This window comes from Callospermophilus lateralis, chromosome 7 (assembly GCF_048772815.1).
Source record: "Callospermophilus lateralis isolate mCalLat2 chromosome 7, mCalLat2.hap1, whole genome shotgun sequence".
NCBI classification, from domain to species: Eukaryota; Metazoa; Chordata; class Mammalia; order Rodentia; family Sciuridae; genus Callospermophilus; species Callospermophilus lateralis.
The window spans coordinates 83,978,137-83,995,401 of NC_135311.1; the positions used below are offsets into that span (position 1 = coordinate 83,978,137).

Sequence of the window (17,265 nt, forward strand, 5' to 3'; positions counted from 1 at the left end):
CCAAGATAAATGCCATTAAATAAAATATGACTAATTATAATTTCTATGGGTTAGATTCAGGCATTATGTTCTTCAAAAAGCTTCTAAACTGATGGGCAGCCACAGTCGAGACCCATGGATGTAGCTGCCTCTATGCCTCAAGTTTGTCTTGTGAAAGAGGACTCACTTTCCCCACCTTCCTTACCTCATATTCTACTACTTTCCTCCATGCTCATCCTACTCCAACCACTCTAGCTTAGAACACACCAAGAACTCTCCTGTTTCAGAACCTTTGCACCTGCTTTTCTTTTCCCTATCAGCAATGTTCTTTCTCCCAAGGGAGACCTCCTTATCGGACTCATAAAATGTTGTATTTCTCTCCACCTATTTGAATGGCATCTCCATTACTCTCCATTCATTTACTCTGCTGTTATTTGTTTCTTCATGGTCCTTATTATCACCTAATATATATTTTGTTAATTTGTTCATTATTTATCTTCCCACAGTAGGATATTAGCTCCATAGGAAAAGAAATAATCACTATAATGTCCCCAGTTTCTAGGAGAATATAGTAGATGCTCCCAAGATATTTGTTGAATGAATGAGTTAATCTAATTTGATGTGTGGTTTGAATGTGTCTCTCAAGGATTCATTTGTTAGAACCTTGGTCCTTAAGAATGATGATGTGAAAGGTAGTGGAACCTTTATGAGGTGAAGCTTGATGCAAGTAAGGAGGTCATTTTGGACTGCTACCTACCTGATTGAAAAAAGCTTATTGTAGTTCTCATGAGACCCTGATTAGTTCTCATGAGAACTGTTATTATTAAAAAAAAAAACAAACCCACAAACACAAACAAACACCTTACCTCCCCACTTTCTGGCTCCCTGTCAGGGGAGTCCTCACTAAAATTGGCATTATGCTGTCTGGACTTTCAGCCTCCAGAACTATGAGCTAAACAAACTTTTTTTTTTTCAAATAAAATTCTCAGACTCATACATTTTGCAGGAGCAATAGAATACTGACTGTTGCATTGGAGAAATCAGTATGTATAGCTGTATTTTTACAACATCGTCTACAATGTAGTTCCTGCCTAACTCTAACTCATCTTCCTCTCTTCATGGTATACATGTCAATAATGCCAAGCTCTTTGAAGTACTTTCCAAAACTCTGCTTTTTCATTCTTCCTTGTATCTTTGCTCATGTTCTTCACTCTATCTGGTAGGACCTTCCATCCTCTCCATCATCTGATTACCACTATTCATCTTACCTGACTCTCATGATGCTGTGTGATGTCTCTATCACTGAACTTCCACTTTATTTTGAACTGATCTGCTCATTACTGTTTTCCCTAATAGAAAATGAGCTATTCCTTGGGGTCAAGAACTAATATTTCACTCACATCTTTCATTCCTTGCCCCTGAACAATTCCTTACACATTGTAGGCTCTCAATAAAATGTTTGGTGAGTGAATAAGAGTGAAAACTAATAGATCAAAGTGCATCAAAAGCCTAGAAAGAAAAGACCGGGAGGTACAGGTTATAGAAAAGATTTTTCATAAAATGGGTAAAATCTGCCTGAGCTAAACAGTCTTCTCCCAGGTGCAGGACAACAAAGGATTTTCTAGCCAGAGGACACCATACTGGCAGGGCTACAGGGGTGTGAAAATAAATGGAATGCTTGGGAAATGGCCATGTGGCATCTGTGCCAGCACACAGGAGCCTTTGAAACAACTTGTGGTGGAATAGAAGGTCACAGTGTGGCCCTGGGACCAGAAAGGGAGCAGCAGGAAACTGATAGTGAAAGAAATTTGAATTTTAGCCTATAGTCAATGGTACATTATTGAGACATTATAGTAGGATGGGAATTGCTAAAACAGCAAAACTTAAGTGATGTGGGAAATAATGAACTGGAAGAGAAGGCTGGAGTTAGAAGTCTATCATAAGAGTTCAGAAAAGGGATGATGAGAATTTGAACTGAGGCAGTAAGAAGAAATTTGGGAAAATAAAAAATTTAAAACTTAGGGGGGAAAAGAAAGAACAAAAATAAAATTACTCAGTTCTGTGCAGGTTAAAGCAGTAAGGGAAAGGATGAACTATCACTCCAAATTTGGATAAGTAGATATCATAGGTAATCCAGAAAGGAAAGTGTAGTTATTCTGGGGGAAAGAACTGGGGTAATGAAGGAGAGGGGAGATGCTGAATTTATTTGCAGGCATTTTGAGTATAATTAACTTTGCTTTCAATGCTATGATTTATATTTTACTTTATCATTGATGCTTAGCTACACCAGCTCTTACCTTATAAAGTAGATAACTCTGAATAGTTAATAGATGTTGGTTAACAACTAAGTGTAGAGTTAGTTATCTGTTAAAATGTTAACTCTACCACTTAATATGGTAACCTCAATATGAAAGTCAATTATCCATATACTTATCAGCTTTATTTGAAACATATTTCTATTGTTTAATCTATAATATTTTCCAAACATATATTTTATCCATTTCTCTAGAAGAGTCTTGGAATAGTTATTTTGGAGTTTTTCTGAAAATAAAAACATAAAACATTATCCTGCACTAAGACAATGACTTTTTTTTATCCACTGAAAGCTGCTCTCATCTTTTCCCTCTCATGCTGAGTTTACACATTTTAATTGTTTTATAATTATAGGGAACAAAAGCAGCAGCAAACCCCAGGTTGTTTTGTCATGTTGTCTTCATCCACAGACTGTAGAAATCTTGATTCTGAAAGAAAGAGAAAACAGATTCATGTCAACAGAAATATCTTAAAACCAAGGTCAAAGTTCAGAGCTAAAATTCTGAAACCTCAGGAAGCCTTTGTCATATTCAAATTCTCACTTCCTTTCTCTTGCCTGGAGATATCAAAGAGGAAAGATCAAGAACAAATGATATATTTTCAAAATTCAGTGTCATTGAAATTTGAATAACTTAGATAAGTATATCTGTGAGTGTAAAATCAATTTTCAGATTTTTTTTTGCACCATATTTGGCACCAAGTAGGAATGAAAAGAGGAACTGATTTCATTTGGAATATTATTGCTGGAAATCTCACCTCCAAAATCTGCTACCACTGCATGCCCATCCTCATAGAGAAGAATGTTATGGCTATGGGGGGAAAAAAAAAGCACATTTTAAGTAAGTTTTACTAATTCTTAACCTGATTTGATTCCATAAGAAGAGAACATTGGTCATCATTTATTCACCCCAGAAACTAAATGTGCCCCCAAAAGCTACCCCCAATTTTCTTAGTTTTGCTAATTCAAAAGAGATATTTACAAAATGTCAGTACACTCTAACATTGAATGTATTAAGCATTCCTACTTTAGATAAGTTGTCTATACTTGTCAAAAAAAAAAACCAACGCATTAGCTAAAGATAATTTTTCAGCTCCTTTAGGCTAACGCAACTGCGGCTATAGATAAAAAGTAAAAAAACATGACCAGTCTTCAGAGCTGGGTCAGGAGAAACAGCTTCTTGGAGACCAAGACACAAGTATGGTTTGAGACAGGGCCTGCAGCCGACAAAATAAGATTCTATGGAAAATATCTTGGACAAAACATTCTAACTACAATCTCAGGACAGTTGAGTGTTTCAAAGGCTTGTGACATAATGCCAGCTAAACCACATTTTAAGATTTTGAGGAATAAAAGGTACAAAGGTATCAGGGTCTTCCTTCCAACCTCGAATTCATGAAGATTAGGAAGAGGGTCACAATTAATCTTAAATGCTTTCACTAGAGGAAAACAACTAACTATATGTGGTGCATGGATCTATTAATTAGTTCAACTGGTAATTATTTCATAATGTATACATGTGTCACAACATCACATTGTACATTGTAAATATATATATATAATTTTTGTTTGTCAAGTATATCTCTATAAAGCTGGATGGGGGAAGTATCATTGTCAAGAAGTAAATCAAAGCTAGGACTGGCCAAGGAGAGGTCATTACTCCCACATATTAGTGAATTGGATTGTGTAATATCTTATGAACAACCATATGGTGATTATTTCTTATCAAATGTCTTTGATGATTATTTTACATTTGGCATGTAAATGAGTCATTTCAGTATTAGGAGATCTGTACTAAATTTCCTGCAGTACAGACAGGCTACACTCTATTTATTTTGTATAAGTTGCATAGTCTTCCTCTCTCCTTAATCTTTTTTCTTCATAACCAAATATGGAAAATATTAATTTTTTTCAGTCCTTGGTAAGTCAGAGATAATATTAAATAATTTATAAAATGCTTTCTGGCATTGACTTGAGCTTTATAAGAAAGTGACTTTTGAACTTATATTGTTAATGAATTTTATCTTTGGAACATAGTCTGAATCTGCTTTTCAACTACTGAAAATCGAAAGGGTGTGCAAAGACACTTTGCTTGGAGTAGCACAGTGTATGAGTATTCAAGGATGTCAAAACAGTGACCCCCAAGATGCTATCTTTTTATTTTTTTTTAAAGAGAGAGAGAGAGAGAGAGAGAGAGAGAGAGAGAGAGAGAGAATTTTTTAATATTTATTTTTTAGTTTTCAGTGGACACAACATCTTTTTTTTTTTTTTTTTTTTTTTGTATGTGGTGCTGAGGATCGAACCCGGGCCTCACGGATGTTAGGCGAGCGCTCTACCACTTGAGCCACATCCCCAGCCCCCCAAGATGCTATCTTTAAACACAAATTATACAGTGGTAAGTGTAATGAGTATGAAACTGCCATCACCAAGAAATATACAGAATCAGAAGCTCTCTGGAAGTCCAAATGCAACAGTAAAATATATTTAAATGCCATGTCACTAGATTCCTTCAAGGATTTGGGAGAGTTTCAATATCATGATCCCTTGGCCTCACAAGGGATAACTGTCTTACATTTCACCTACATTAAAATACATACTGAGCATAGATTAATCAGTCATATTAAATTATACACAAATCTATTATTTTGTTGTTAATTCCAAATAGTAACCTAGAACAGTAGTCATCAAAACTTTCCATTAGCAGCATAACTTTTTCCATAAAAAAGTCTGCAAATGGAGCTGTTCTAGTTAAATATAGGGAATGGATCACTGAAACTCTGCTTAACACTGTCCCCTATCCTTTTCTAATATAGTGTCCATTTAGACCAGCCTTAAAACCGTTGACCTAGAGAAGTCTCAAGTAAGTTGTACTTCTAGGGCATATTTTGCTTTTTAATTTCTTTTAAACTTCTTCCAATGTAAATAATCGATTAGTAGATATGATTACCACAGCTAGCGTTGGGGTGAGATGTTTAACAAAATTCCTTTTCTTCCATGAAAGAAATTTAATTACATTTGGTCACTGGATTAGCCATCTCATTATGATATGAGAAGCAGGGTATCTCAGAGTGCAGGGAATATGTACTGATACTCAAGAATAATTTTAGGGATGGTGTCTTGTTCATTGATGTGTATCTATAGCATTTTGATTACCCTGCTTCTCATATAGGAATGTTCAACAAACATTTGTTGAATAGATAAATACATTAAAAGCAACTGAAAATGACCCTATTATTTCAGACAATAATCAGAGATTGTAGGGGTAAAGACTGTATTATTGAATCATTAAGTACTTACTGAATGCCACTTATCAATATCTAAATAAATATTTAAATTTCAGAGAACAGAAATTGGAAAAGACATTAGAGCTAAACTACTTTAATTCTCTTAGTTTCTGGAGAAAGAGCCTAAAACTCAGAGAATTTAAATATATTAACACAAGCTATAAAGGTAGTGACAATGTGTATCTAGAGTCCGGTGATTATCATCTCAGATTTTGGAACATTTCCTGACCAATAGCAGGTGACCATTATATATGCTTTCTAAATCATATCTGTGTAACCTCACCTCTCTAGCCTGATATTTACTTTCATCATTTTATTACACTACTCTGAGAGATGCAAAGTAATACAAGGTACAGGTTCCTTTTTTCAAGACTTCACAATCTGCTAGTGAAAACAAAAAATGAATCTTTTCAAAGAAAATAGCATAGTTAAGAAATGGATAAGTTTTGAAGTAGGTTTTGAAAGACAGTAAATTATTGTTTATACATATGTGCTGAGAACTTGTCGTGTGCCAGAAAATTTCCTATACACGGGGTATAGGGTGAATAAGACAGGCAAAGACTGGGCTTGGGCTTGGGTAGTGAGGAGGTGAGGCAGGAAGAGACAAAGGAGAAAAGAATTCCAGGTTGGGGGAAGATTTTGGCAAATGGTAAGTGATGGGAAGTCATGTGTATATAAGAGGAATTTTAAGAATGCACTTGTTAAATTGGAGAATATGTGCTATAAAATATTGGGACTATATTTGAATGAAAGTGGTATTGGATAATGCTTCAAAAGCAGAGGTACTGATACTCAAGAATAATTTTAGGCTCTAATTAACAAAAGATAAAGTAGAAAGGTAGAGTTAAAAAATAGAAAAGATATTGAATGATGGACAGTTTAGATACAGAGCATTACAGAGAACCAAAACCCAGTGGTCATTTTCAAAATTTCTAGTCTGGGCTTCTTAACTATAAAAATATATATATTTAATTAGAAAGAGTTTTCTTACCAGAAAACCTGGGGATATTTATGAAAAGGAGAGCAGCTAACTTGGGAGGCTATGGAACTTGATGAAAGTCAAAGTTATGCTTGGCAAGATGGCACTCTCAATTAACTAACTATAAAATTTATCATTTTGAAAACACACTCAAGATGAACTCTTATGTTTAATAAACAACAGCAGATTGGAGAAAATAAGGGATACAGTAACAATTTAGGAATACTAGACACTGTAAGTTCATAGAGGTAAGTGTGTCAAGCATTAAAAAGGATGCTATGAGGATGACCTTATAGAATGAGAACACATTTGGAAGTAGTAGAATAAAGTGAAATTTCCTACTTTTACTTCAAGATAGTCTATTAAATTAGTCCTCCTCCTCTCTAACCACTCAGTTAACAAGTAGGAATAACAAGTTAACAATTAAACACTAATTTTTAGAACTACCTCCAATATTCTTTCCTTCATTTATTTTTTTTTTTTCAGTTAGTGCTAAACCATACTTCTTATCTCGTGTGAAGCAACTGGAGGAGGACAAACGGGTGAAAGAACAGAATCTGCACTAATCAGCTGTAATGGTCAGACGTCCATGGATATCATATTCAGAGTCTATCTCTGGAGTTGGAAAGGACATACAAAGAGTCAGTGACATTGACATCATGGTTAGAATACCCAGGGAAGGGGAGGAGCTCAGAGTTGAAGCCAACTAGGACAATAGAAGTGAAAATATTGTTAGTGATGAGTTCAAGAGTTTGTAACTGAAAAGATATTATAAACTGAAAGGTTTGTGAAGTGTGACAATTGTAGGAATGAGGGGCAATAACAGAAAGAGAGAAGGGAGTAAATATTGACTGGAGAATTCTTGTAGGTAGGCACTGGGCATTTCAACATTTTTCCATTTTTTATATAGTCACTGTATGATGAATACGAACAGATGTATAAATGAGGTTCAGAGAAATTTAATCTTGAGGTCAGTATTGCAGCTGGTAAGAGATGGAACCAGCATTAAAATTTCAGTGTACAATCTACACATTTTAGGAGAAACTGACTCCCACATCAACTTGACCTTGAGGAGAAGCTACAGTTAGCCTGAAGACTGCTACAACTAGATGCACGGACAAAAAAATTCCAGAAATTCTGACTGGCTGAAGGAAGGCCTATTTGCTAGTGCCAAGAACACCTCTTTTCAATGTCTGACTGTGAGGTAAGGAAGCTGATATCAGAAAGTTAAATGAAAGAGATCTAATGTGTCTGTTTTGCCAAGGCACAGCAGGCAAAGACTAAACTTCCTCCCTTCTAGAACCTAGCTATGTGTCATAGTCTTCATAAGGAATGTGTAGGTGAATGAAGCAGAGACACTGCCAACAGGGAATTTGAGATCTGACCTGTGACATGGGCCAGACACACAGAGTGCCAGTGCCTAGGAGACTCATTGGGATCTGAAGAGAGAAATAAAAGAAGGGTGATGGGAATTCCGAGACTTCTTTCCCCCCAAACGACCACCTCTGAGGCTCGTTTTTTTTTTTTTTTTTTTTTTTTTAATCTGCATTCTTTTATGTAAGATCTGGAGAGAAGTAGTCTGTGTTACATCTGACACTACAGAGCACCTTCATGCACATGATAACATTTGGTGGAAACAGTCCTGTGTGGCAGACCCTTTTGATTTGAATCTGACAGATAAGCAAACCTGTCAGTATTTGATTGAGCTAGCACTTCAGCCTAAGTCCTTACTATCTGGGGACAAGAAGCCCAGGAGAAGTTAAGGGGCAAGAGATGAGAAGAAACAAGTTCCATTGAAAAGAAGAAGGGAAATGGCGAAACCATCCTGAAATATATACGAACACGTACACATGTGCTCGTGCATACACACTACTTCTAAAGAGAAACTTCTTTAAGGTGTCACTGAGGTATCTCTCCACGAAAGCAGCTAGTTTGGTGAAGATAGACAAGCCCTCTTTTCTTCTAGTAATTTTTGAAGTTTCTGGATTTAACATTTCCATTTCATCTAAGTGAGGATGATTCCCAAAACCCATAGTGTTTGCTGACTTGTAATTTTCTTGTGTCACAAGAGGCTTAAGCCCAGAAGAAAGTTGCTGAGCTGATGAGTATGCTTGGTCAGTCTTACCACCTCAACAGCTGGGAAGGTTTCACAGCTGCCTTCATGCTTAGCAGGAGAAATGATATGTTAGAAGGAGATCACCAATGTCAGGAGGTGAACGAATCCTTACATTCTACATGCTTTCACTTGTCCCTTATTCTCCTTGACTTCTTGCCTCCAGATAGCAGAGCTTGGGCTGAGATGTGAGCTCAGTTACAGGTACAGTTTACTCTCTGCTGAAAAGGTTAAGTTCTGTGCTAGAAACTGCAGTGCATGTTTTGAGACAGCAGTCTGATTGGAAAGAAAATGTAAAGTAAAAGGAAAAAAGATCATCAGATATAATCTTGAATTTAATGTGTTTTTCACTTCAAGACACCTAGTAAAGAGTGCAGTGAAGTTAAGAATCAGTTCTGAAAAAAAAGATTACTAAATAAGTAGAAGAAATGCTTTTAAGAAATGGGAGGGACAAGAGATAGTTTCTAGAAAAAACAACAAGAGTCAGAGGACAGTCCTCAAAACCTAGTTTTTTTATGGCTATCACTAGACCTGTGATTTTAGACAAATTAGAATACTTTAACTATCTGAGAACTTTTTCTTGCCTTTAAACATTGTGAGAGGAATGAAGCAAATCAAAAGGTAACAGAGTCTTATAAGTTCTCAACTGCTTGTAGGTATTGGCTATTATGAATACACATAAGACCTAGCTTATAGAATATTTGTGTAATTTAGATAAAAATGTACTTTGTAAACTATAAAACCACATCTATGTTAAGTGTTATAGGATGAATCAGAACACAATTGATTTTCTGATTCAAAACCTATAATGGAAACTGATTGTACCATTGAATATTTCAACTCTCAGTCCTCAAGAGTTATCTTCTGCTTCCATTCCCATTGTCCAATTTTACAAAACTATTGCTGCTTTGATTGAGTGACTGCATTTCACCTAAAGGGATCTTTGTTCCTCTGACTGAATTGATACCACAGTATTTGGATGTGGCTCCAGCTTTGTCTTTTACCATGAAGCGAATGATTTGAGTCAATTGTTTATGTAACAGAAGTAAGTATTTATCTCTTTGAAGTGTCTGTTCCTCACAGATTATTCCACAATAAAGTTCTTTTAACCTTAGCAATGCATGCTCTCAGCTGAATACAAAATATAACTGAGGGCAAGATTTACTTCATCCAAATAAGCCATGCAAATAGAATCCATGCTCTGACCTTCAGTTCTTTCTTCCTCTGCAACACAGTTCACTTTCAAAAAAGAATAAGCTGTTTTCAATGTAGTGTGTATGTGTGTGTTAAATCTTTTAAGTGTTTCCTCCAGTTTTCTTTTAACCAAAAGTGAATGGAAGTTAAATTCTGCTGGTTCCCGTCTTTAAAAGAAAATTTTTTCCAACCTCAGAACTGAATTAATTTAATGAAGTCATTATGTAAGGATCATGAGTCTTTTCATTTTAATTGCTTGTATTGAAAATTTACCTAAAGTGCTCAAATGATTCATAATCAGTTGGTTATGCACTGTAGTCCAATACTAATTGTCAGTATTAATCAGACTGGCCTCATGATTAGACCATTTTCCAATTCTGATTTTCTTCCAGAGCTGGACTGAAGTACATGGTGGCCTTAGAAGGATCAAGGTGACTTGTTACTCTCACTCCACTACCATTAGGAGTTTTTTAAGTCATTAAAAATGCATAAATATTAATTCATTTTTTTCTGAATTATAGAGCCATGTAATTGTGTCAGTTGCTACTAACAAACACTGGTTTAAGGGCACCATGGCCAACCTCTCAGTGTCCTTATTTGAGGAGATGACAGCCCCAGTAGTGTAAACCTAATAACACAACTGCAGTGTTTCCCAGACTTGCTATAAGCCACTGTTTTCTGATGTATCCCTGAAGGTGATTAACTCACATGATTAAAGACACATGGCTATCGGCATGCCTGGAAGCATTCCAAGGGTTAAATCAGTGGAAGCAATTAGGCTTCATTTTCAATCTCATCACACTGTGAAAGTCATTAGTTTACAAACACATCTGCCTGACAAGCAATCATTCAGACCCGAAGCTGAGGAGTCCTGGATCTGTAGGCTGCTACTTTTGCCAGCGGAGCTGCGTGATGGCTCAGGACGCTCTTCCTAGTACAGACCTCTCAATGGGGAGTATGCCTTGGTGACCTTCAGCATGGCAGTTACATTGTTCCCTCCTGAACCTTTGCCACTGCCAAACTCAATAGGATCCCTCAGTAGGGGATCTCCATACCCTGGACCACTTCCAGTGCTTTTTAAGTGTAATTTAGGGTGCTGGCTAAACATGTGAGGTATGTGCAATTCACACCTATTTACTTTGGAGCTTTGTATCCTTTACTTAAAAAAAAAAAAAAATAGCGTCATTGAGATCAGCTCCTGGTAGTCACAGGTATATTCCCATATGCTTTTGTTGGGTCTCTTTCTGGCTCTAACTTTTAATCTGTCTGTCTCTCTGTCTCTCTATCTATCTATCGTCTATCAGCTGTCTATCTATATCTCGCCTTCCTACAAGTTTAGATAATAACTGTGGATCCAAAAGTCATTACCTTCATAAGGGGTAACTGCTGGGTGTCTTGGGTTTGTGCCCCAGGATAATGGAGAGGCTTGTTTGGGCAGGGACCTTATTGACAATTCCTTATTCATGCATGTTGTATATGGACTGGATCCTTAGCAGGTACTTGGCGCTCTCTTACAATGTGTTTCTTTGATATTCACAGAAACCTGATAACAATTACATGGTAAAGTCAGAAACCATATATTTTCCTTCACAGTCAAATAAGTTCTCCTCCCCACATTCTAGAAACCTCCTGGTATGTTCCTTGGGCCTCAACATAGACTATTCCAGAACTCCTAACATGTCCAAAAGACTATTTGTTATTCTTTTGTGAGATAAGTAAAGTCTCTAGAAGTCTATTCTTTAGATCTTATTTTATCAGGACAACCCCTCCTTGTTAAAGGTTCTAGAGCCCCAAGCCTAAGTTTTCCTATTAATCCTTTTGAAGGAGTCTTTTCATTTTAATCGCCTGTATTGAAAATTTACCTAAAGTGTTTAAATGATTCATAATCAGTTGACAATTCTTCAATTAAAAATTTTTAAAAAACTGTATTTAAAAAAAAAATAATGCCAAAATCTTACCCTAGTTTAGCTTCATTAGACTGATCTGAGATATCGTATATCTTCCCTTTGTTTTTAAGAAAAGGCTTGAAGGGGAAGAGCTCCCTAACTCATCCAGGAACAGCAATATACAGATTTAAGTATAATCTAGGCAAGAGAGAAGAAGTTTACCAAATCCTCATATCATGAACTTCTAAACAGTGAAAGCCTAATTTCATTGAACTCTTGGAAACCATGGAAACAGAAAATTCCAATAAATGCAAAGGATTGTAGAGCCTTGACTTTTCCTAAAACAAACTCCAGTCTGTCAGTAGAAGTATATTTGAAAGCTTACCTCTAAAGCTGCTGGATTTGTCCCATTGCCAGTGAGATTGAAGAGGTAGATTATAAGATTTGTATTGTGGTTAAACCCACTTATTGAGGGTAATGTGAAAAAAACTCATACTCTTCACTTAATATTTGCTCAGTACATGAAAGGCAAGTGGAGGAGTGATAATGACTGAATAAATCTAAGCACAAACACATGCTATTGATTGTGTGGTTTCTATGAGTAAGCACTCTAGTGTCAACAACTTAGTATCATTTCCATTTCTATATACGGCTACAGTTATTTCCAACGTATCTTCATAGGGTATAATCTTATCAAGAATTTTAGGTATGCAAATTACAAAATGGAACATTCTTCAATGCTGAAGTAACAATCAAGGTAATATCACAAAAGATGACAGCTGTGCATTCATTATATATGACTCATTTTATTTTAATTTAAAATTGAGAAAGGGAGGAAGGATATTAGAAAACATCAAATGGACTATAATTTCTTCACAAGATCTAACATTTTTGTAATGCATTGGGATTACAAATTAACAGAGGCTTTTCTCTTTAGAAAGGTACTTGTGCAACCTAGACTTAGGGTCACAGTAACAGGGAAACAGCATGGGGGAGTTGCCCCTCACTCTAGAGAATATGGTCAAAACTATGAAGAATGAAGAAAATAGCCAAAGATATGTGACATTCATATATGTGAAAGTAATAATCTACTAGTCTGATTGCTAAAACATAGCTACTGTACCAAAAGAATCAAAGAAGTTTCTAGATTTTTCTCTTTCAATACCACAGTAAATACAGTTTCCTAACTATTTTTCTGAATACTCAGTTTTGGAAATATTAAATATAATAATTGTCCCCATGCAGACCCTGCTCTTCATGTAAGCCCTGTAATGGAAATTTACATGTGGGGCAAGAACTCAAGTGTTACCAAAAAAAAAAAAAAAAAAGGCAGTTGGGAAAATTATATGAAAGTGTTTGTGACAAAAATTAGGAAGAGTTGTACAAACAGGAGATAGAGCTAGACAAACAGGATATAGAACAGGTGATATGTTAAACTTGGAAAGGATAATTGAGATTTTAAATGATCTCTTATTCTATGAAGGAAAAATTTGAAAAGCTTAGTTTTTTCCAAGGCCACCTAATAGCTCTCTTTACTAATAATTATTCTTTTCCCTGCATCACATGTTGCATTTTCCCGGAACTCTGAGGATCCACACATGTCTTTAGTTCATCTTAAATCTGGAGATACAGATTCTACAAATGACAACTAGGGGGTATGCACTTGTCACAAGATTCTTCTTACCCACATTTAGGAAACTAGATCCAAGACTAATACCATAGCAACTTGCCACTGACCTTCTGAGCACCTACACAACAGGTAGGCATAAAAGTTCTATTCACACCTTCTGTGTTGGCATGCTAAAATGAAACCTAAGACCACTAAAAGTGAAGTGAGGAGGAGGTGGAAGAAACAAGGCCAGAGAGAGGAGAGAATAATAGAAGAAATGTATGGAAAACGAAGACAAGAAAAATTTTGTGTTTGGTGTCTTAGACACCATTGACATTTTGTGTACCTAGTTTCCTATGAAAAGGCCTTGAAGTAGGTGTACATGAGTTGAGCAGAGGAGAGCTGAGCTTAAAAATAGCAGCTGGGAAGAGAGCTGAGCTTTATCAACAAATAAGGTTTTCTGTATTAAGTAAAGCAGCCTTGGACGTGGGCGACTAACTCCAAGACAGCCAGGCAGGAGACTCTATCTCTGACATGCAGAGGATTTCATCCTGCTGAGTTTGACCTCTAAGGAGTATCTCCTTCTAACCTCTCAGAAAGAGCCACAAATAACTGTTTAAAAATGCCTGGCTTCAGGGGAATTTGTATACAGTTCTTTGGGAAGCAGGGATTAGTAGGTACTTCAGGAAAGAAAATCGCTTACCGACTGGACTAATCTGAACCTATGGCTTTTACTATGGTACCTCCACACCCCCATAGTGAACACAGGGAGACTAAATACCCATGTCTCTGCAAAAGGACAGGTTAAGAATGTACTTAGTCCCACATGCTTTCCATCAAGGACACTTTGAAAATTCAAAAGAAATGAACAAATTTATTTTTTATAGAAACTCACTGAACCACTCAGCATCTCTTCAATTGCTAAGAAGAGGAGCTGTTGATTTTTTTCCCATACACTAGATAGTCTATCCCTGTGGGTAGATGTATCAGTCACAGGAATGTAAGTTATTAACCGTGACGGTTTAGGGCTATTTTAGCTCTAAATTTCTGTCAATGCTGTGTGACTGTTCTCAGAATCCATCCCCCTTCCCCCACCACCTGCATCTTCTTGTTTCTCTCCTTCCCTTTATTTAGTTGTATCCTTCAGGTTTGAATTCACTTTCAAATTTTCCTCTAAATAAACATCCCCATTTCTCAGGACCCTGCTCAGTGACTTCTCATCCTGGTTTTCATAGCACTTGTTGTACCCAATAAGATTATAAGCCTCCCTGACCCAGGAGCAAGAACCCTGAGACAGGGGAATTATTGATGACCAGTAAACTCTTATTGAATCAACACTGCCTTCTTTACAAGATAAAAAAAAAAAAAAACAAGAAAGAGTGAGACAGTCAATATTTTATGCAGAAGTTATATTCAGCAGCAACTTTTCCTAAATAATGTTGAATTGAGTCTGGGGATGTGGCTCAAGTGGTAACTCACTTGTCTGGCATGCGCAGGGTGCTGGGTTTGGTCCTCAGCACCATATAAAATAAAATAAAGATGTTGTGTCCACCGAAAACTGAAAAATAAATACTAAAAAATTTTCTCTCTCTCTCTTTCTTTCTCTCTCTCTCTCTCTTTAAAAAAATAAAAATAAAATAATGTCGAATTAAATTCTGTAGTCATTCTGACCAAATCATTATTTCATATTTTCTGTAAATACAGAAATTTATGACTCAAAATCAGTCTCTGGAACTTAAAACCACCATTTTTTTCCATTTTAGATTTATTCCAGGCATGTTTTCTATATAGTCAATATTGTTTCAACAAAAGTATTTGAGTAATATTTATTTGACTTCAACTATATATATATATATTGTAGTTGGATATTGTGCAGACAGAGCTTTCCAATAAATTCACCTTTCCAGTAAAGATAAGGAAATGAGCTAGGTAAATACTCCCTACTCTATTCCTCTAATCATCCACTGTTGTGCATAAGTCAAGCCCCTCTGCCTGAAGCTCTGCACACATCATTTAATCCTTTCTTCTGCCCCTCCTGACCAACTAATTCCCAGACACGCTTTAAGAAAAAGCTTAGCTCTGGGACACAGCAGTGACTTTCAGACTGAAGGAACAGAATACTATGTCCAATTCTATGTATTTGATAAACAGTATATGCTTTTAATCATCTTTATGCACATATGTATGTATATATAAATATAAATAAATTTATATAATTATATATATAAACAAATGAGATTATATATGACAATATTATGTTATATATTACATATGTATATCATGTATATACATATATACATCATATATATTTATACATTTAATACATATATATCATTATGTATATGTATATTTGTGTGTATATATATATATGTGTATATATATATATATAAATTTTTTCCTGGTAGATTAAAACTATTCTTAAGTTACTATATATGCTTCACTTCCTGGGACTTATACAAATTATAGCAGATTAAGAAATTCAATGAGGTAGGTATAATTATACCACTTTATACATGGGTAAATTGAATCACAGAAAGGTATAGTAACTTCCTTAATCTAACACAGCAAGGTACTTGGAATTCTTCCTCTCACTTAGTCTTCGCAGTTGCCTTACTAATAGGTATTAATAGTTCATCTTGACAGCTGAAGAATTGAGGCTGAAAAACTTAAAATAATTTTCTTAAGGCCACACATGTGGTAAAAGTGTTAGAATTATGATTAGAATCCATGTTTATTTGGCTTCCAAACTCATTTATTTCCCTCACACATGCTTTGATAGAGTCACACAATGACTAAATGAAGGTTAAATTAGAAAGTGTGGCCTAAATTTCTAATATATTAATTTGAGAATTTTTCGAACATTGTTTTTAATGGAATCAAAGAGGATATTAAAACAACCAAGTTAAATACATAAAATTGGTGCCTAAGGAGAAAAGGCTGGATCATGGAGAGGAAAAGGAAAAGGAACCAAGTGAAGAGGAGTGAGGGGGAACCCTGGGAAGGGTGAGAGGGTGAGGTAGGACTGGTGGAGGGCACCCATGGAATCTGAAAAGATGAATTGCCTTAATAGTGTTTAGAAAATATAATGAGTGTGTCAATAGAAAATGTGATATGTGACTAAAGAGTTCAACCATAGATATCTTTCATGATACCTTCTTTATAGGACCAGGTTACTCATGAATCTACCAGTTGAAACAAAGCCTAAAGATTCCCAGTGATTTTATTCAAGTTTTCCACCAGCTATTGAGGCTTTACATGCATGGTGAAAGTAACAAGCAATTATTATTCTTAAGATGTCTACAGGCTGTACAGAGTACTGTGAGTACTTTGTATTCTGTATTACCAAGTACTGCAGAACATCTAAAGGATTTGGTGGGTTTCTTTTTTCTTTTTTCTTTTTTTTTTTTTTGCTAGTTTGATTCATATATACACTTCTATTTAACTATATGGTGACAAAAATAATAATCTGTAAAGATTACCCATGTACACTGCAAGCAAGGAGAGAAATGAAGATATCAATTAGAGTGTCTGGCTTCCAGGAGATGATGAGTTGGAGAAGCTCTGAGCCCGGGCACCTGAAGTTTAGAGAGTGTTTATGGAATGTGAAGTGGTGATGGGACTGGGAATTCGAGAACTTGGGGTCAAATGTTAACTTTGTCTTTTAGCTAAATGAGTTATTTGGGGAAAGAAATTCATTCACTGATTTAAATTTTTTTTTACCCCCATGAGTGTTTTTAGTAAAGAATAAATAATATGGTAACTATAAAATTCTTCCAGCATAAGCCTGACAAATTTTTCTCAATAAAGAAATAAATAATGGAAATAAATTGTCAGCATAACGGAACATTAATTACTTAGTTTCTTATAAGATAAACAAAGGATGGTTAAGTTGAATCATAAATGAGACATT

At 35.7% G+C, this 17,265-nt stretch overlaps 1 protein-coding gene across 1 annotated transcript in view; it reads right to left on the bottom strand.

The window, feature by feature from the left end:
* Positions 1 to 17,265, bottom strand: part of Tnni3k (TNNI3 interacting kinase) — a 284,120-nt gene that overhangs the window by 94,207 nt on the left and 172,648 nt on the right. Inside the window, exons 18-19 of the mRNA XM_076862293.2 lie at positions 3,049 to 3,101; positions 2,668 to 2,720 (exon numbers count right to left, since the gene is read on the bottom strand). Coding sequence (XP_076718408.1) covers positions 2,668 to 2,720; positions 3,049 to 3,101 — 106 coding nt within the window. The remainder of the gene's footprint in view (positions 1 to 2,667; positions 2,721 to 3,048; positions 3,102 to 17,265) is intronic.